This window comes from Podarcis vaucheri (genome assembly GCF_965113315.1).
Source record: "Podarcis vaucheri genome assembly, chromosome: 5".
NCBI classification, from domain to species: domain Eukaryota; kingdom Metazoa; phylum Chordata; class Lepidosauria; order Squamata; family Lacertidae; genus Podarcis; species Podarcis vaucheri.
Genome location: NC_138763.1, coordinates 77,087,423 through 77,108,805, shown reverse-complemented (window position 1 = coordinate 77,108,805; position 21,383 = coordinate 77,087,423). Strand labels below are relative to the sequence as shown.

The following is a 21,383-nucleotide window of genomic DNA, read 5'->3' as shown; positions in this document are numbered from 1 at the left end:
TACATGAGCCTTTGCTTCCCCTTTGTGGTACTCCCGTTATTACGCAATTAGTTATGCATTGGAAACCAGGGGCAGGAGGGGGATGTTTATGACTGGAGTTTAAGCATCTCTTCCCCACAAACAAACAGGGATAAAATTTGCAATAAAAGATAAGGAGTTTATGCTGTTATTCACCAATGCTATAGTTTCCACCTCTTTGTTCTCTGCTTAAGTTTATCTTGATATAATCAAGATTGTTAACTATTTTGGCAAGGAGTCTGTTTGGATATCTCCAGGGGCTTTAATGGTGACAGGCACCAGCAGATTATCCTTAAAAGCCATTATCTCTTCCTGCCTCATCAGCCTGCATCAAGATAACATTAATCTTTCCTTTCTTAAGAAACTTGCTTACTTAGTGGAGTTGAACTCAGAATGCATGTCCGAGACAGTTCACAAGAAGGTCAGTGTAACTGTTTATTTTCCAAAGCAGGGAGGTGCATCAAATATACAAACCTTCATAATTACATCTTAATTCTGGATCACCAAATGCTATTTATCAAAAATAAATATCAGCGTAAAGCTGTAGTTTCAGTCCGTTTCGCTAAAGCTCTGTGCAATTTATCCTCTTGGTTTTCTGCATTATGCCTGTGGCTCCCTAAATCCCTGCTTTGAAATGGGTATTTCAGTGTGCATGTGTGTGTACTTTGGAAAAGGTGAGCAGTGCTTTCTCTTAGGACATTATAAAAGTGAACACTTTGGGGCGTAAGAGTGAAGCACACCTCAATTTTAATTCGAATGTGCTTCAGCAAGCAAAAGTTTGGGAAACACTGGTCTAAAGACTGAAGTATGGTTGTTGTTGTTGTTGTTGTTGTTGTTGTTGTTGTTGTTGTTATCATTTATTAAATTTGTATATCGCCCTTCATCTGTAGATAGATCTCAGGGCAGTTCACAAAATTAAATTACAACATAAAAAACACTCTATTACTCATAATTAAAAGGCAAAGAGGTAGGCTCACTGAAGAACAGAAGGAGGGCAACACAACTTCATCTCTCTTTCAGGGGTTCAGGTTGCCTCCCTGAGAGCAAAACTGGTACCTGCTAACTGAAGAGCAAAGCTATGCAGTCCTGTTCTGAACTCTGACCCTTCTGCTAAAGGCTGAAGCAGCAGAGGGCTACCTTAGAAGATATATTGCAAAGCTTCCTCATGGCCACAACCATGTCATCCTGCATCAGAAGCCATCCGATGAAGAATGACCATCAGGAAAACATAAGCTAATGAATGCTGACAATATAGTCTATACTCCATGGATGTTCTAGGATGAAGTTAATGCAGAGTAATCAAAAGTCTACCAAACAGACAGGCATCCGCAATTGTTATACTGTGTCAAAACAGTAAGATAAACAGCCAATTCTCAGGCTGCCTGCTCGGTCGGTAGAGAAGTAAAGAAGATAGCCTTTGACTACATGTACTTTGTTGCCAAATTGCTTTACGTTCAAGAGGCACTTCTGTTTAAACTAATTTCTTGATTTCCTTAAAGCAGATGTGCACCCTGTGAAGTTCTTGAGGAAGATGCCAGCTGGCAGATTTCCCCCGCTTACACAGCCAAAGAAGAGTATGTAGTAGCTTGGGCAATTCTCTCCCCGCACCCCACCCATTATGTTTTGAGTATGCTTAGTCAGTCTTCTTTAAAGCAGGGAGAAACAACACAGTGCCCTACAGATGTTGTTGCAGTCCAACTCCCATTAGCCCCAGCCAGCATGGGCAATGGGCCAAGAGGAGGGGATCTGCAGTCCTGCAACATCTGGAGGACAGTAGGTTTTTTATTCCAATGCGAATAGCAGGTACCAGACCCCCAGTTTGAATTTGGGCCACCAATTGGTGCAAACCATTAAATACACTTCAGTCCTGATGTGTATATGGCCCCAATACCTGCTATTTGCTTTTTAAAAGTTATTCAAACCATTTCTACTTTCATGGTCCCATGATCTACCTGCAGCTAAGTTCAAGAGCCATAAATGATATTGGCCTAGACAACAGAACATTGCATGTGCCTATCAACACGTCTAGGCTGCAAACACAGGATAGATTTAATTATCACTTGTCCCCAAGCAACTCTGACTATTCTAATTCTCTGGCAGACACTTATCAGCACTTCCAGTTTGTTAAACTGACTGCACAGAGGCTGCACCAGTAAAAGATTCTAAGTCTTCATTGCTTCATTCCACCCCAAACAAACAGTTCCAAAATTCTATGGAAAAATAAACACCCGTGTTGCACAAAAGCATGCAATAAAAATAGCACAAGGTATTTCAGCAGTGTCCTATACTTTGAGAAGGTATTAAAAATCCAAACAACTTGAGATATGATGTTTCTTGCTCTGTAGGTTGATCCTCAAGCTGTTTTTGCTGCTGCAGTCAGATACGAAGGCCCAAATATGAGCACTAAACAAGCAAACAGTGTCATCCAAGCCTCTAATTAAGCTACAGAGGCTTCTGGTGTCAGAGACCATAAACCTGAAATAGCTGCCCTTCCTTTATGTGTTTTACTGAACACATAGAGTGCAGAAAGGGAGGAGAGGGGAGGGGAGCTTTGCCAAGTTCCTGTTTCAGGAAGCCTGATCAGACAAATTCCTTCGCCATCAAGGTTCTGCACAGAACCTACCAGAAAACAGAAATGCCATCAAGGGGCTTTGTTTATTTATTCATGTGGTTCTTGCAGAAACGACACCCAAGGTGGTGTAAAATGATAGAAATCAAAGAATAACACAATCACTAAATTCTAAAATAAAAATAAAAATGCAACAATATAAAAAGGATCTACAAACCAGACTAAAACATTTAATCCACCTTCAGGGGATTTTAAAATGAAGTATGATCAATTAATCTATAAATTTAAAAATTATTTTCATATTACCAATGCCTCAACCTTTTTGAAATATTGAAGGAAATGCGGGTTAAATGACCACTACAGCAAAAATTGCTGGTGATTCCTAGAAGGAAAGGTGGCCTTTAATATTTTATATTGCTCTCCAAATGCCACTTATGACTCCAGAATGAAAATAACCTTTACAAACCCACAACTGTGACCTTAGTTTGCTGCCTCAAAGCTCGAAATGTATCCCCACCAAATATGGCTTTATGGCTCAATCCTATCTCCCACTTATTCACAAGGCAGGCTTGCTGTTATTAAAGTGAATGTATGATTTCTACCTTAGCCAATTTCCCCACCTATTAAACCAGGCTTCATCCTGAATTACGGGCTTCATCCTACATACATCACAAAAGAGGGGGAGGGTTGACCCAAGATACTTCTCATCCCAAAATGGACCATGACAACTTACTTGTGGCTAAACATGAAGTTAACTGGCATAGCTAAGTTATTTTTGTTCTCTCTCTCTCTCTCTCTCTCTCTCTCTTCCCGCATCCATGAATTTTGCTACTGCAGGCTAATAGTAATGTCATTGAGTTTTATGAGTCAATAATTGGCTTCCTAACCTTTGATAAGAGTACAAGGGCAGGTAATTATTACTGTAGCGTGCACCCCCCCCCCCGCCGTAGTCAAGAGTCTGACAACTCTTTCATTAAAATGTCAGCCTAGCTAGGTCTGGTGCTGCTGTCTGCTAAAATGTCAGGAGAAAGGTCCCTGGTCCCTCTCTAAACAGCAGGGCTGTGAGACCACACATGCTGCTCCCCGCAGATGGCCAGTCTGTCTAGCCAGCTACCCAGCATCTGGCAAGACGCATTTTTTGCTTCTTCAACAGAAAAAGGAAGAGAAAAACCCTTGCAGGATGGTGTGAGAATTAACAAAAGGGAGACACAAGGTTTATTCCTGGGACGTGTCGTGAGAACTGATCATGATGCTTTGTGGCGCACCTGAAGTTTATCTTCCTGTTTCCTTCTCCTCCTTTCCCCCCTTGCTTCATTTCTGTTTCTGTTTCTTTTACTTCATTATTATTTCATTTGGTGTCCTCTACTCTGGGTCACTGAAGGGATTGTATGCACATGAAGGTGACAGGTGGTTAATGAAGGTCCTTGTGTGAGAGTCAGGGAAGGGAAGATCTCTTAGGGTGAGTGGGTGGCAGAAGAAAGGGAAGCTCCCAGGTGAGAGCAGGGAGGGGCGTTGCATCCTTTGCTGGCACCTGGGGTACGTGAGTACACTCACAGGTGTGGTGTGGGGAGGGTGGACAAAATTTGCAGCACCAACCCAGCCCTCACTGATGCTGCAGGATGGGCGTGGAGCATGGAGGGCTCATGGGGCCACACTGTGCTGCTGCCTGCCCACCTGTGCGGAGGGGAAGCCCAGGCCCTAGGTGGGTACATCCCCCCTAACACTCACCTGGTGGTCATTCAGTGAGGGGGTCGTGGGTGCAGTGGCAAGGCAAGACTGGGCCCCAGGGCCCAGAGACCCCTGGCAGCATGCAGGGTGGGACGGAGATCCCTCCATAGGGGTGCTCTCAAAATCATGTGTCTGGGGCTACGGTCCCCGCACTGTGCTCCTGTTTCCACCCCTTTTGTGTGAGACAAGGATAAAGATCTAACTCCGAGAGAGGTTTTTTCTTTCTTTCTCAGTTTTCTTTCTATTAGCTTTAATAAAAAGCTTCAATAAAATTTTATGGGGGTGGGGGAGACTCCAAAATTGGGGGGGGGGGAGGAGATGAGAGGTATCTGTTGCAGGCCAATTGTTTTCATTCATTTTCTTCTCCAATAGGAGTATTGAAAGACCTGGCATCTCAAAGAAAGCATACCTTGGTGGGTGCATCCACGACAGCGCCTTGGTTGACGAGGACCTCGGCCACGTTGACTCGGTCTTCTTGTGCAGCCAGGTGGAGCGGGGTCAGGCCACTCTGTAAATCAGACACAGCAAATTAGTTTCTTACAGAAGGGACACTTGGCATCACAGAATCATAGGACTGCAGAGTTGGAAGGGACCACAAGGATCATCTAGTCCAACCCCCTGCAATCAAATTCTGATGTGCAACAAGACTTTTGGTCTCTCCCTGTGCTTAGCACAGGCATCCCCAAACTCAGCCCCCCAGATTTTTTGGGACTACAACTCCCATCATCCCTAGCTAACAGGACCAGTGGTCAGGGATGATGGGAATTGTAGTTCCAAAAGATCTGGAGGGCCGAGTTTGGGGATGCCTGGCTTAGCAGAAAATGTCCCTGTGCTATGCCAACACTTTACAGTAGATGGAACCTTGGTTTTCAAACGTCTCCGTTGACGAACGTTTCGGAACTCGAACACCGAAAACCCGGAAGTAACTGCTTTGGATTTCAAACACTTTTCGGAAGTCAAACATGCTTTGCGGCTTCCGTTTTGAGTTTCCCTATTGTATTGAGTTTTCGGTTTTTGAACATTTCAGAACTCAAACAGACTTCCGGAATGGATTACATTCAAAAACTGAGGTTCCACTGTATTAAACATGCCCCATTACAGGTTACGGTAACAAATGAGCAGACTCACATCAGTGTACCAGTCACCGTTATTTCATAAAAGGAATGTTATTTTTGCGTACCATTGGAATAAAATGCACTGCAACACATTGCTAGTCCATCATTAAGAACCTCATGGTTTATTTCTTCTCACCATTTAACCTGTTATGTAGGAGGCTAGTCAAGAGCATTGCAATTCATGTCCGGAGTCTTGCAGCTAGCCACAACCTAGCATATAGGAAAGTGCTTTTTGAATGTCCAAAGATTAGATTTGTTCCCTCATCAACTCAGCAGCGTCGGTCACTTTTAAGATCTGGTACTTTGTGTCTCTCTGCTACCCCACTGTGGACTTGCTGAGCTTTGCTGAAAGTGTATATGACAGAGCAGAAAGTGACAGATGATTTAAGATGTGGACTTAAGCAGTAAATTTGTTGACAAAGCTCTTTTCTCATAGACCCAAGTCCCTCCTGTTAAACTGAACAGCGTCCAGGCAGCTCACACCTTAACATGGTTTTCTGAATTAGACTTGCTGCCAATTCAAGCTGGTTAGAAATTAAAACATCCCAATTTTGTTCAGGCGAAAGCGAGGCCTTCCCTTCCCTTCCCTGAGTTTTGACATGTTGATTTGAAATGTACTCAACCTAAGCTTTTTACGCAAACACAAACATATACAAACATCTATAGAAACATAATATATGCACACAGCCTGATATTTCAAAAGTTGTGTCACAACACCCACCCTTTCCTCTTTGCTTTTAATTAAGTCAGGGCAAACTTTCCAACAAATATGAAATAAACACACAGGCCACCAAAACTTGATGAATATTCATGGCAACGTAATATACTCAGTAGCTTTATCAAATAGCAGGCACTCTCCACAAGGCGGTTTCATTGTGAACTTGCTGCTGGCTGCTCATTTTGCACAGCATCCACATATCACTGTTGGCATTGAAACTGCACAATTCCCCCCCAAATGTAATTTGGATTTACCTTTTCCGCGCACTTTTTTTTTTAACTCACTGGATTTTTCGTGGAAACCGTAAATCCAGATTAAATAGGAAAATATAATGGGAAAGTTGTTTGTATGAGGATGGATGGAGTGGAAAACTTCAGTGTGTAGTTAGCAATATATGAGCACATGACAAACTTCTGTGTGGAAACGCTCCAAGAATCTGACCAAGAATGCTACCTAGTTGGAATAATAATGTAACAGGGAGCACATTGAGGCTGAAGCATTGCATGAATAGGCAGTGAAGAAAGACAGTGCAGGTCTAGCAAGCTCTGACACTGTTCCTGTTCGTACCTCCTCCCCAAGAAGTACACCTATGGCCTTTTTGGTGCCAGGTGAATGAAACAAAACTTTATTTGCGTCAGCCATAGGCCATAGCAACAAAAGAACACTGCAATATACACAGAACAGAAATAAAAAGTCGATTATAAAAAACATATATTATATAAAACACAGTCAAATAGTGGATCTTATTCTGATTGCCCCAGCTAAAAACCCTGCAACCTTTGCTGTCACCTGCTCATCTTGATCTGCCAAGAGAAAGGACACTGTAGCAGTGGTTGGGCGACCCGGAATGGACAATAAAAGAGGGGTGATAATCTCATTCCTCAAGTCTTTATAAAGAGTGCAAGCCAGAGGGGCACGCGCCACCGATTCGGTGCTACCATCTCCACGGGGACATAAGCGTTTTTCGTGTGGAATCTGTTGGAATCGTCCCTCAAGTACAGCCGAGGGCAGTACATCCAACCTTGCAAGAGCAAAAGCATATCTATATTTTGGGATTGCTAGGTTATGCAGATAGGGCGCCAGAGAATCAAAATGGGAAGGTGAATTTATGGCACGCCTTTCTCTGGTGTCATTACAGATAAGGAGTGAGCTGTACATAGCAAACAAGCAAAGGGGAAATGGCTGCTGAGCTGCACCCACCATTGTGAGACCTGAGGAGGTGATGATGATGATGATGCCTCTCCAGCTGCTGTAATTGGCTGTGGACATCCTGTGATGTCACAAAAGCACATGGAAGCTCAGTGGATATACAATAGCAGTCCAAGGGGAAAGTCCAAGGCAAAACCTTGAAGAGGATATGGTGGACAACAGCTGTGCTATTCAGTACTTGGCGGCAAATGAAAGGAGGCCATCATCCATCAATGAGATGCTGTGGAGCAATGAGAAGGCAGGTATACCTGCTGAGAAGGACCGAAGCTTGAAAGTGGCAGATATCCATGGTTGGAAGCTGGTGATGGACCTGGCAGAAGCTGTGATTAGCATGTGGAAGCCCGGGATGCCGCAGGGCTGAAGGAGGCTGAAGTTTGTGCACATAAGCTGGTTGAAATTCACCTTCAGAAGGCCATTGACAAAAGCTGTGTGGATATTGGTGGGTTGATGCTGGGGTAAGTATGAATGGTGAGTGTGGACATAGGTCACCCACCAGACCCAGGTATGCCTGGGAACTGCATGTTCAGATAGCGGTGTAGGCTGCCCTCCAGGCTCTGGGCGAATGAACCACTGGATATTCATGGGTGGAAGCCAGCGGAGGTTGGCAGGCTGGCCAGTGGAGGTGGCTGGATGATAACTGTTGAATGAGGGCCATTCCCCTCACCGTATCTGTGTTTGCCTTTCACGGATGTCACAAGCTGACGAGGCTTTCCCCAAAAGCAGCAATGAAGGGGACAGCAGAGCTTAAGCAAGCCATCTTCTACTTCTAAATCAAGGTATTTCTACATACATCTAAGTAACGTTCATGGCATTCCCCTTTCCAGTACCAGGATGGGAGGCTGTGCAGATGCGTCCCTAAGCAGTTGCCGTGGGCTACAAACTTCCTGTGATGTCACAAATGGACAGGGTGGCTGAGGGGGAAGAGGCAGTTACTAGTGGGAGGTGGCTGGAAGAAGGGCTGGAAGAACCCAGTAGAAGGTTCAGGGGAAGTTGGGGTAGGTAGGCAGGGCCAGCTGGATATGCAGAAGTTGAATATGGGCTGACTCCCTTCTGTCTACTTGCATTGCCAACGTTTTGTTCTCTCATGGCTCCTGTACCTGTCTCTTTTTTTCTAATAATATTTATTAGTTTTCCAACAAATTGAACACAACACTACAAAAAACCAAAAACATACAACAATACAACACAATACAAAAAAACAAAAACTGCAAAACACTAACATACAACTAACAAAACAAAAACCATTTAAAACACAGTCCAATTTCAATTATCTTATCTTTCTTCACTAATTTCCATGACCTCCTCGTACCTCCCTTTTTGTATTCCACTTCTATTGTTTCAGCAATTCCTTTCCATCTTCCTCTGTTTTCTATCCTATAATTGTCTTGACACATTCTAACCTTATTTTTCCCTTTAATGCTCTATTAATCTATTTATACTTAATTCCTTATAACATTTCTACTAAAGCCATATAACTTCATTCCAACATTTTTCTAACATTCATGTACCTGTCTCGCCTAGATCGCTTGGCAAGAGCCCCGGCCCTTTAATGGTTCCTGCATTTCCGCAGAGCGCCCAAAACCACGGAAAATAAAATGAAAAACAAGAACCCTGCCAGGCGTCCCTGCGCCCACTGGACCCCGCACATGCTCCTTTGCAACATCCGAAGCTGACGGTAGCTGGGAAGGCGTGCCAGGTGAATAAATTTTCACTTTCCCAGGCATTCTAAGATAATTTTAAGATTTCTAATGTTTTTAGCCCTCCTGTGCCAATTTAAGTTTTGCTGTTGCTTGTTTTACCGTATTCATTCAGTTTTGTACTGAGATTGACCTTGATCTGTTAAATTTTCAGAGCTCTTGTAGATTGGTTCCCACCCCAGCTTTTATTGTTAAGTATCCAGTGGGTATTGTCGACTGGGCAATATACATTATGCTGGCTTTTGAAGTTGCACCTGTTTACACAGGCATTCCTTTGATCACTCAACCTGAGCTTCCTGTTTTAAATGCCGTGCTATTTTATTGCATAATTGAATTGTGGATGGTTTTTTTAAAAAACTTTTAATTGGATTGTTTTATTGTGCATTTTAATTATGGATGGTTATAGTTCAAGGTTTGTAAAAGTCTGTTTTTGCATTAAGTACTGTATAAATGAATACATAAATATTGCCAATAAATACATACTTGAGATAGTATCGATGCCAAACACAGTAATATACCGTATCTTTCGCTCTATAGGACACACTTTTTCCCCTTCAAAAATGAAGGGAAAATGTGTGTGCGTCCTATGGAGCGAAGACACCATAGCCCCACGCGCGCTCTCCCGGCTGGGGAGGTGACGCGGGGCTATGGCAGGAGCCTCTACAGCCCCGCGTCACCTCCCCAGCTGGGAGAGCGCGCGCGAGGCTAAAGCAGCCCCCCGCGACCCTCTCCCGGCTGGGGAGGTGACACGGGGCTATGGCAGGAGCCTCTACAGCCCCACGTCACCTCCCCAGCTGGGAGAGCGCGCGCTCCCCCAGCTGGGGAGGTGACGCGGGGCTGTAGAGGCTCCTGCCATCCTGCTTTAGCCTCCCCCCCGCGACCCTCAACCGGCTGGGAGAGGGTCGTGGGGGGCTGCTTTAGCCTCGCGTACGCTCTCCCAGCTGGAGAGGTGACGCGTGGCTATGCCAGGAGCCTCTCCGCTGCCCCTTTCCGCTGCTCCCTGACCTGCTCTTTGGGGCTGGTGGTGGGCTTCCCCCGCCAGCCCCAAAGAGCAGGTCGAAAGGAACCTGAAGCCTGGAGAGCGAGAGGGGTCAGTGCACACCGACCCCTCTCGCTCTCCAGGCTTCCAAGGTCGCCGCCTGAACGGCACCTTGTTTTAGAGCGGGAAAGCAAGAGGGGGAAAGTTCTCCCCCTCTCTGTGCAGCGCCTCCTGCCGCTTCACTGAAGGGGCGCTGGGCAGAGAGGGGGAGATTTTTTTTTTTGTTCTCCCCCCTCTAAAACAAAGTGCGTCCTATTGTCCGGTGCGTCCTATGGTGCGAAAAATACGGTACTTCTTTTTTGGGTGGTACTATACAACATCATCCCTCTCCAATCACAAACCCTAGCAAAAGGGATTTCCCCTCTTCAAAAGTTGTCAGAATGCATACTGCCCAAAAGACAATGTCTTCTGGATAGACAGCAGGAAAATTGAGGTTAGATTCACACCATGTATTTAAAACACCACTGGGAGAAGTGCAGAGAGACGAAACACAAATAGATTTTCAAAGTCATTCAGGGTCTGGCTAAGCATTTTTAAAATGATTTCTCTATTCAGTGCGCTGCTCTGAGCACTGTTCTGCAGGTGCACAAACAGAATGCTTTAAAACACACTGCAGCAGAGACAGCACTTGCGCATACTGCTTACAAGCCACCAGGAAGTCGAAGCCAGTGCTTGCATGGACAGGTAAATAAGCAAGGGAACAAAGTGGGGACAATTTGCAGATAATTCTCTTCTTGTGCAAATGAAATACGCCAACTGCACTTTTGGGCTTCATTTTCTGGACTTGCACCACAATCAGAAACCAAGTTGATCCACAGTAGTGATAGCAGAATAGGGGAAAGCTCTGTGCCAATGTCAGGGAAGACCAGTCCTGACAGCCAAGGGTTCCTGTATTGCTTCCTGATTTCTTTAAAGAGGAGGCACCTATAAAGGTTGTATATAGAGCTGCTTAAGGAGTAGTGAGTTGCCATTTGCCCCACACAATCATATTTAATAGAGGTTTCCTGTCACATACACTCCATATTTGTAAGTCATCCATGTCCTCCTCAGATGTCACCAGATTGGAGCTCTCATCACCCATAATAACCATTGGCTATGCTGGTTGGGACCAATGGAACTTGGGAGTCTGGCAACATCTCCTGCATTTCCCCCCACCCAGCAGTGCTTTCCCCAACCAGCTGCTTTTAGACGACAATTCCCATCATCCCTGACCACTGGTCCTGCTAGCAAGGGTTGATGGGAATCGTAAGTCCAAAAAGAGCTGGAGACCCAAGTCTGGGAAACTAGAGCACACAAAGAAGAAAGCATACCTTGTTGCTAAGATTCACATTAGCATTTCTGGTGAGAAGCAATGACACCATGTCCACGTGGCCCTCCTGGGAGGCAAGGTGCACAGGAGCAATGCCCTGCCTGGTCACAGCATTCGCATCGGCACCATATTCCAGTAGCGTGGTTGCTATATCCATCTGGTTCTTCTTGGAAGCTATGTGAAGTGGTGTGTAGCCATTCTGCCAGTGCAAAAAAACCAAAATATTTGGGTCATCGGCTCATTCATAAAATACTAGGAATACTAACTTTCCCTCACGTCTCATGACTGCTTGTATTTTGAATTTTTTATATAAAAAACACCTCTATTTCATATGACCAACCTTTAGGATTTCTTGCATAATATGCTCACAGAGATTAGGATAAAAGCTTTTCTTTTTTACAAAAAAATCCTCTCATGTAAAAGAAACATTAAATAATATTTATTTCATTGATATGGTAACATATCACTTGCAGAATACCATAAAACAGCTATTTACTGATTTCCTTATTATTCCAGTTAGCTCAGGTAATGAGGAATCCTCAAGGGTACATAACATGAGGTTTGTTCTCATCTCTTTCCTACCAAGCTGCCCTTGCAAAATGAAATCTGAAGGTAGGAACCTGATTCCACAACTACATGGAGGCAGAGGAGTTGGCCTAGTATGATCAACGAGGCCCAAAGATGTGGACTAGAAGGTACAGACTACTGGCAATATTAGGAGAGACTGAAACACAACCCTTGAGAAGGTTAGTGGGGGGGGGGCTGCTCCTCCAAGACCACCTCAGCAACATAATGGAAAGCCCCACTTCCTCCTGCGGCTCAACTGGTGCAGTGAGGTGGAGAGTTAGGGTCTCATGCTGTCTAGATTATGTCCCTGAAGGCCGGAGAGTGGAGATGTGAACCCATGTCCAATCTCGAGGGCAGGCTTATGGTTGCTTGTAAGGGAAAGAATGATTTGTGAGGATGGCCTATAGTACAGGCCTTCCAGAATTCCACAGTTTATCCTGAAGAATCTTCACATTCTGTTTGTTTTTTTCAAATTGTTTAAAGCAGTTCTACCCTGCAGCTTATTTGACTACATTCACAAGGGCACACACACACACTACAAGAAAACCTTAATTTAATCAACAGGAAAACAATTAATATCAGAAACTATTTCTAGTTTGAAGTTTTGCTTCTGAAACAGGTTGTTGAGGTAAGAAGAGGAAAAACAAGAGAGTGCCAGTAAGGTATATGTATGAGTAATAAGGGACAGTTTGAAAGGAAAGGCATCCAAGATAAGCTGATGGGCATTTCATAGCAACATGGCATCTTCTAGCACCTTCTAAGTAAACAAATGCATTACAATGTGGTGTAAGCATAAGACTGATGTGTGTTTTGCGGCTCTCAGGTAGATGACTCATGTGACTATTAGTTTGATGGTTGCCTGAATGGCATTTCGGCAATATTGTTTTAATGGATCAAGCGAGAAGAAATGGTTAAAGAGGAGAAAGAGAGAGGCAAACCAGCGAGAGTGACAAAGAGAGTAAAGCCCTGTTGAGGGAGTCCATTTCAATGACAGCAATTGCACATTTTCTTATCAGACTTAATCCCCATGTAGTTTCTCATCTGACTGCACAACATGCAGCCTCAGGCAGTGGGGGAGCAGGGAGGCAATTATTAATCCCAAAAGTGATGGTGCTCGGTTTGGTTCACTTCTATGGCTCACGTGTCGAAACATGTCTTGTTCCAGGAAGCCTCTTGGCAGGCACCGAAACGCCAAAGTGGCAGCTGCTAACCCATTTGGTAAGAGGCGAGTGACTCCGGTGACCCGATCTATAATTTCTGGTTCTCTTTCAAGCCTCTCTGGGTTTCAGAGAGCCACTGGCACTGGGTGCAAGGGCAGCTCCTGCTCCTAGGGAAGGAGGCACTCTCTTCTTCCTCTGCTTAGCTGCTTTCAGCATCAAACTAGGTCAGCATCCTGTCCCCTATATAAAGAGTGTGCTTATTTCATATCATTGCACCGCAATGCTAAAGATTTGGAAGCCAGCCCAATTTATTTCCCAAGGCACAGCAAAGGCGTATTTCCCATACAACGAGGCCCCGCTGATGCTTCGGGCTTTCTGCATGAATTTGACTTGCCTTGCCTTTCCAATGCATAATAACTGACCCACAGCTTATACTATGATTTCCCTCCATGATCTCTTTCGTCTCTGCTCATGCAAGAGGATCTGACATCTATGCATTTAATCACCCACTGGCAGGCAGTCCAAAGGGGTTTTGTTTTTTTAATGCAATTTTTTGTCGTCTTAAAATACATCTTGGAAAGTGGAGAGCTCTGTTCCAGAGATGGAAGAATTTATATACCCAGCCTATTTCGTTTTAAATCTGATGGGCAAATGAGTACAGTTTGATTACTGTTTTACCCTGCATTCTTAATCACTCATTTTTGCATTACCCTGCAACCCATCACTTTACAAAGCAGCCTTGCTGCCATTTGTCCAGGAGGGTCAAAAAACCCCAAACACATGCATTGTAAATGAATGCATCTCTGTAGAACAAAGTGGGGAACCTTTGACTCTTGTTGGACTCCCAGTTCTCATCATCCCTGGTTATTGGCCAGACTGGCTAACGGCAGTCAGAAATCCAAAGACACATGGGGAGAGGGACACAGGTTTCCCATCCCTGGTGTAGAAAGACCCTATGGCCTTGTATGAGCTTCATACTTAGGTGGGGATTTGGATATGGGCCCCAGTTCAACATTCCTAACCACAGCACCATCCAGCCTTTCTGCACTATCAGGTTCTAAGGCTGGCTTGCTAGGTCCACATGTATAGAAATCATGGCTCTGGAGCCTATGAACCTGCAAGACTGCTTGAGTACTGATCACAATTGTCTTTCCCAGGTCCAATGTCAGCACATGGCATCTCCAGGCAAGCGCCAGGGGACTGAGACCCCAGCAAGTCCCATCACCATTGCCCGTGTACTGGACTGGTTGTGCCCTTTTAAAAAACACAAGCAAAGCCCCTTCCCATCCAACACCAAGAGCAGCTGTGGCAAAGGAGCGAGCTGTCATTTTTATTTTTAATCCCTCCCCAATGTCCCTGATGCAGCCTTGCTCTGAAGAGTAATTAGGGAGGGATTAAAGGGAAAGTTCTCTCCCACCCTCCTTCACTGCAGCTGCCCAGTTGACTTCTTGCTGCTGAGCAGCAAGGAAAAATAAAATTCTGCAAGGGGCCCAGCCAGCCAGTTCAGTGCACTTGGGTGAGTGGACCATTTTCATAATTTTTCTCCTTTGCCACCCACTCATTGCTGCAGGGACTGTGAGGCTGCTGCAGTGAGCGGCTGAATGAGCCATCGTCTTAACAATTCCCCAGTGCCCCAGACTGAGCAACACTACACTGGGAATTAAAGCACCAGCTTCCTCCCTTGCAGCTCCCTGTTCTTTGTAGCACTTACCTGATTTTGTGCCTAGTAAAGACATGTGAGGGCACCATGCTAAGGACACTTTGTCCGCACCCCCAGCTTGGAGGCAGCCCTAGTCTTCCCCATCAGATTCACCAAAGCTTAACCAGCACCTTTCAGAAAAGCCTTTTGCTACCACCTGAGCGTTTTTCAGTCTGACCTGCCTTAGAGAGTCACGAGAATTCTCAAACAAAACATTTCAGTGGGGTTTCTAAAGTATACGGCACATCTTTAATCAAAACAGTGCTGCCTTTTCTTGGGTTGTGATCAGACTAAGACTACAATCCTGTGCCCATTAGGGGGAGTAAGCCCAGTCAAACACTTCCAAGTAAATACACATTGGAGAGCATGAGAAAAATATGAAAAATAGAGATGCTGGGAGGCAGTCACGTAGGCACTTTCCTGACTCCAATTATCACTTTATGTGATCTGATTTTTTAAAAAGTACCGATCTCCCAAACTATACCATGCACAGAAATCCTTCATGGCATGTTGCCGGGTTTGCTCTAAAATGGTATGCATTCTTTGTTTGTTATCAATTTCTAGGCAGTCCACACACATTTATGATGCCACATAGATGCCGGTGAAAAAGACAACAATCATGCAAGGATCTTACCTCATTTTTGATCAGCATAACTTCCCTTTTCCCCGACACAAGGATTAAGGATAAACAAAATATATGCAGAAAAGCAGCCTGTTCAGGTGACATTTTGTCCTCAACTAGGAAACTGGGTGGCAGGAAGTAGAAAAGATCGGGAATTGGGGCCTTGGGTATTGTCACATTCTTTTCATACTTCCCTCATGTTCTCCTCCTTGCAGGAAGGAATGATCCAGGGAAAACCAATGTCTACAATAAAGTAGGACTTCCCTGACACTGTGAGATAAAATAATCTCCAGCTCAGGATCAGAGCTAAGACTCCCTCAAGTACTCTTCCTCTCCATCACCATCAGACTCCTGGGATTCCCAGTTAGGTTAATATATTAATGTCCCTTTAACCCAACAAGGGAAACTGGTAGTCTTCCAAATGTTGGTCTCTAACTCCTGTCAAGTCTGGCCAGCATAGTCAATAATAGGGGTGAATGAGAACTGTTGAAACATCTGGAAAGGTACAGATTCCTCATTTGTGCTTTAACCAGAGAAGAGGAAGGTCTCTTTGCTGAGGTACAATGAAGATATAAAGATGTCCCCTGGGACACCTGATACACCGAGCAATGGCACCCATATTTGTGCGAAGCCATTCTCAGGAAGGCTCATCAGGCCTAATCTCTAGGACATGTTGGGCTGCACGCCACCATATTTTACACAGAACAGACCCACTGAAATTAATGAGCTTGACTAAACTACGTTGATTAATTGCATTGGATCTACACTGAGTAAAAGTTTTTGAAATACAACCCAGTTATTTCACAAAGCTTTCGTACTGATGTGGATGTGGCAGTCTCATTCTGTACAGCTGCCATGGAAAAAAGAGGATTTGAATTTAGTTTGTGTTTGTGACATTATTATTATTGGTTAGAAGTTTATGGGAGGGTCCCCCCCCTATTTTGAGCTGATGTCTGAACTGAATGGAGGATTACGTGTTTCAAACCCAAGTTAGGGAGATATATAATGGGGATATCTATCCTTCCCTCTCCTTAATGGAGGATTTTAGGCAACACCCATATGATCTTCTCATTATGGCTGTGACCAACAGAGGAGAATGTTTTCAGCAAAGTCCCTTATGCCACTGTCAAATATTTAAATATTTGTCTAACAACTTCTGCATCTGGAAGTGTGTAGACTGTTCCTGATCAGAGTTAGTAAGGTACATGGCAATTTGTCGAAAGGAAGGAATGTGGAACGGATGCTGTGGAATGGCTGCATAAAAGCTAACTATCTGGTCCTTCATCCCACAGAGCAAGCATGGGTACCTTTGCAGAGGCGTGAGGTGAGGCTCCCTGGTCCAAGAGAAGCAGTGCCACTTTCTGATTATCGTAATGTGCCGCGACATGCAGTGGAGTTAAACCACTCTAAAAATACGTGCAGAACAAACAGGCATTGTTAGAAAACCACTATACATTAAAAAAGAAAAAGAAAAAAAAAGAAATCTGGAGAATTAGGTTAATCTAGGTTTGGTGAGACTACTGTGGAACTAAACTAAGGTTTTGAAATGATAAATGACAACAAAGAAGACAGCACAACACAAACTACTTGATTTGTAGGTGGGTATTCTCCCTCTTTACTGCACTCCTGGCCTCCCAAACATACCAGGCATGAGAAATATATATTCACAGTACACTCCCATGCTCCTTTACGCATCAAAGTACCAATTCCATTATACGTTACAACCCTTCATGGGCTTTATCACTTCAGAAGTGGGGTTGGGGTGTGTAAATTTGAACGCTCTGAAATCTTTAAGACTAGCCCATCAAAGAGAATGCTTCTATAGTTTGGCCTCCTCTTGGACCTGATGGTTTTCTCTGTGTAGGAAGTATTTTTAAGTTGGGAAAGTGTTCAGCCATGCAATTGAACCCACTCCAATGCATGTATTCTGAAGTTGTGCAGTCTATGAAAGCTTGTCTCGAATGGGTTGCAGAATTTTAATTCCATGTAAATGTTTTAAATATTCTGTGCACAATCACTGGTGTAACCCCTAGTAGAAGGTGGACCCAGGCCACCATGGTGGCCTGGGTAGATTTTTTTTTTTTGGGGGGGGAGGGGAAACCATCCAGAAACCACCACTCCGGCTCAGGGAGAATCCAAGACTGATGCTACAATAACCCAGAGATGCATAGGAAAATTGCAAATATCCAAGATATATCTGCTGCTGCTGCTGTTGCTGCTACTGATAGTCAGTATTGGCTAACCATGGGAAGATCAGGACTGGGTATATTCTGCAGAAGCAGGGAGTGACTCTTGCCTGCCTCACCTTTCCAGCAGCATCTGGAGATGCATTCTTCTGAAGCAAGAGGTTGGCTACTTCAATTTTGCCGTACTTGGCTGCCACATGTAGAGGAGTAAATCCTTTCTGCAAGAGAAGCATTTCCATCAGCAATTCCCTTTTGCCTCAGGGCCTTTCCCCTCCCAGACAGGGCATTTGCACACTCGGCTGATCTATGCCAGATACATTTGCAGGGCTGTGGTTCTTTTGCCAGGGCAGAAGAGAAGATGGCACCGGGCACGACGTTCAACAATAGCCAATTTTATTACATGGTGACACTTAAAGCTCCCTTACCTTGGTAGTTATGCTTAAGGATGCGCCGTGATCCATAAGGACTGATGCTACATCTTCATGTCCTTCCCGTGCTGAAAGGTGCAACGGTGTATACCCTGAAGTTGTGGGGGCGTTGGGAGACGCTCCTTGCTGTAACAGCTGCTGCACTATGTCAGCTTTTCCCAGTCGCGCAGAGATGTGCAGCGGTGTTTGGTCATCCTGAACACAAAGGGAAAAGGAGCCACATACAGGGAGTTCCAACACTTGCACATACGTATTACTAGTAAACAACTTTCATAGTGACCAGTGGCAATATCTGTATGGACAGCTTGTATCCTGTAGAGACCCTACGTGGAATGTGGTATGTACATTATATCAAATGCAACCCAGTTCTTGGACATGTTAGACCAGTCTTTCCCAACTGGCAGCCTTCTAGAGGTTGTTGAGCTAAAATGTGCATCATCCCTGACCATAGGCCATGGAATTTAGGACTGGAACAGTCTAAGGTTGGAAAAGGCTGTGTTATGAAACCTGCAAAATATACGTATGCAGGCATGCATTCAATATTGACACACATTATTAACACTCCACCTTCCTGCTTCATTTGAGGCAGTTGAACATATGGAAATGATCCAGTATTTAGAGACACTAATTCTAAGGCAGAAGGCGCCTAAGGCAGAAGGTATACGCAGGTCATACGCAGGACAGCTACATCCCCCCAAGTCAGGCCATCCTAAGGCCAGCCAGGAGGAGCAGAATGTGAAGACTGCTAAGATTTCAGAACCTCAGAAGAGCCCAGCCACCACTGCTATGATGCCCACCCTGGAACCTGGAGAGACACCCTGGGGCATTGTGAGAAATGAAAATGGAGGTTCCAAGGTGATCACCGTGCTAGAGAGCCACTGTAGTGGTGTGAGTGTTAGGACTAGGATGTGGAAGACCACGGTTCAAATCCCCACTATGTCATGAATCTCACTTGGGCCAATTGCTGTTGAAATGGGGGAAGGGGAGAACAGCATGCACCACCTTAAGTTCTTTGGCGGACAGATGGGCTATACATACAATAAACATATAAAATAATACATAAAGAGTGCCACTGCCAAGTAAGCCTTCTGGAGCCCACTGGGAGAGGATGAGGCGTATGAGAGGGCACGTTGCAGAGGGGCCCCTCAAACCTGGAGGCATCCTTCCTGATGTTGTCAGAGCAACATCTGCTTTCCCTGGGAGCTCTCCCAGTCGTTGAAGAGTCCAACTTTGACCTCCTACTGTTAACTTGGCTGCTGGTTCATTCCTGCTCCTCTTCAGGCTTTGCCCAGCGCTCTGCAGGCTGGCACCCCAATCAGAACAGGCCCATGCAGCCCGCACCAAGACCTCACTGTTGTAAATTAGGGTAAACATGTATTGTACTAATTCTACTGAAGCTGACCTTCTGCTCAACGGTGACACCATGCCTTGCTTTGGAGAATCAAGCACATGCCTCTTGCAGTGCACATCAAGTAGAGAAACAGTCCACTTACCTTGGCTTTAGCTTCTACCTGAGCTCCATTCTGGACTAAATATCGAACAACTTCCGACTGGCCAGCTCGGGCGGCCATATGGAGTGCTGTCTCTCCCCGCTATGAATGGAAAATTAAAGCCACAGAGTCAAAGGCTAGTAATAATAATAATAACCCATCCCATAAGGTAAAAAGCAAACAGAAATATTTTAATCAACAAATAAAAAAAGAGCTTTACATTCTACTCATAAACCATCAGCACATGAATACTTTCAAGGGGTTGACTGGGAGCAGAATGCAAAACCCAATCAATATTTGACCTCCAGCTCTGGCCCCACCAAAGTAATTTATTCCAGCCATTGATTTTCCAGCTGTTAAAGCACACGAGTGTTTTGTTCTGTGTTAAAGGAAATAATGCCCTTTTAAAAATGCAAAGCTACATCGGCAATGTAAACACAACACTGTGTTAAATGACCATTCGCAGTTGGTGAAACTTTCGCAATTATGCCAAGCTTGATCATGTATGCAGAAGATACAAACATTTTTATTCTTTTGTGTGACTTTCTGCTGTTATATTCCAGTGGCCCTAGATTTTGCTGTAAGCAGGGAATCACTTTGCTGGGCAGTTGAAAATAAATCAATAATAATAATAATAATATAAAAAACTGCAGAGCTTCACGACCTTTCACCAAAAAATGTGTCGCCAGGGAAACAACAAGAACAGCAAAAACTTTGATTTAAAGGAAGGAAGCGCCTTTCTAAACCTTTTGCAATCCACTGACTCTTTTAAAAGCAAGCATTTTTTATAGCACAGATGGTGCTGCATGGGCGTCTATAATTTAAGATCGTTTTATGGAGCAAACTGCCACGGCAATGCTCTACTGCAGCAATGCCTCGCCTCTCATGCATCAGATTTTGCAAAGAACAGACAGTGCCAAACTGTAGTAAAAAAAGAAGAAAAAAGTGTTATTGTGTATGCGTGTGCTTTTTGAAGCCTGCTTCTGTCACTTTGGCACAAATGCATCTAGAACAGCTCCATTTATAAAACACACACACACAACCCCCCCCCCCACTCTTCCACAAAGCCTCTGGGTGCAAGGAGGTACTCCAGCATGGCTGTGGCCAAAAACAGGCAATATGTCCTGACAATCTGCTGCAATCTGCTAGCAACCTCAGCAGCGCCTGCCTCAAACTAGGAAAAGGCCCTGGTCTTCTGGGGTTATGGCTTTCAAGGAGTCAAGTGCACTTTTCAGAAATCAAATACTGAGCAATAATAAATGAACTTCTGCTCTTTGCAGTGCAAAGAAGGAGATAAAGATGAAAACAAATTTGAGTCAGAACGGGGGGGGGGGCGACTCTTCAACAAGCCTTTAAGCTATCCTCCTAACACAGAGAAGGAGGAATGCAAAGCTGTTGTTGTGGTTGTTGTTGTTGTTGTTCACATTCATCAGAGCATTGGCAGTAAATGAGAGATACAATAATTCAATAAAACATCGCCCATGGGATAGGCACATATGAAGTTTGGCTCCACATGATAGGGCCAAGTTTGCAGGGCATATCCCAAAAAACAAGAATCTCAATGAAAGTTTGGTCACTTTACTTTTTGATATGTCCAGTACAGAAATGCGAGGAGTGAACAGCCCATGTGGCTTGACAGGGATAAACAAATACTGTGGGGCAGGATTTTTTTTCATTCAGAACTCTACAGAACTCAGTTCCAGGACCTCTCAGGTGGGCACTGTTGCCATTATAAGAGAACAAGGGAGGTGTTCATGGTGAGTTCTGGCACCTCTTTTTCTAGAAAAATAGCACTGCTGTGGGGAACAGAAGCAGCAGCTCAAACTCTA

General features: G+C 44.5%; 1 protein-coding gene across 28 annotated transcripts in view; it reads right to left on the bottom strand.

Moving 5' to 3' along the window:
- Positions 1 to 21,383, bottom strand: part of ANK3 (ankyrin 3) — a 400,513-nt gene that overhangs the window by 87,495 nt on the left and 291,635 nt on the right. For 25 of the 28 annotated variants that reach the window (XM_082222269.1, XM_082222287.1, XM_082222259.1 and 22 more), the window contains 6 exons: positions 19,558 to 19,656; positions 18,062 to 18,259; positions 17,756 to 17,854; positions 16,758 to 16,856; positions 11,404 to 11,601; positions 4,725 to 4,823 (listed from right to left, as the gene is read on the bottom strand). In XM_082222269.1, the coding sequence (XP_082078395.1) occupies positions 4,725 to 4,823; positions 11,404 to 11,601; positions 16,758 to 16,856; positions 17,756 to 17,854; positions 18,062 to 18,259; positions 19,558 to 19,656 (792 nt within the window). The remainder of the gene's footprint in view (positions 1 to 4,724; positions 4,824 to 11,403; positions 11,602 to 16,757; positions 16,857 to 17,755; positions 17,855 to 18,061; positions 18,260 to 19,557; positions 19,657 to 21,383) is intronic. The other 3 variants (XM_082222263.1, XM_082222266.1, XM_082222265.1) reach the window with 1 other exon arrangement.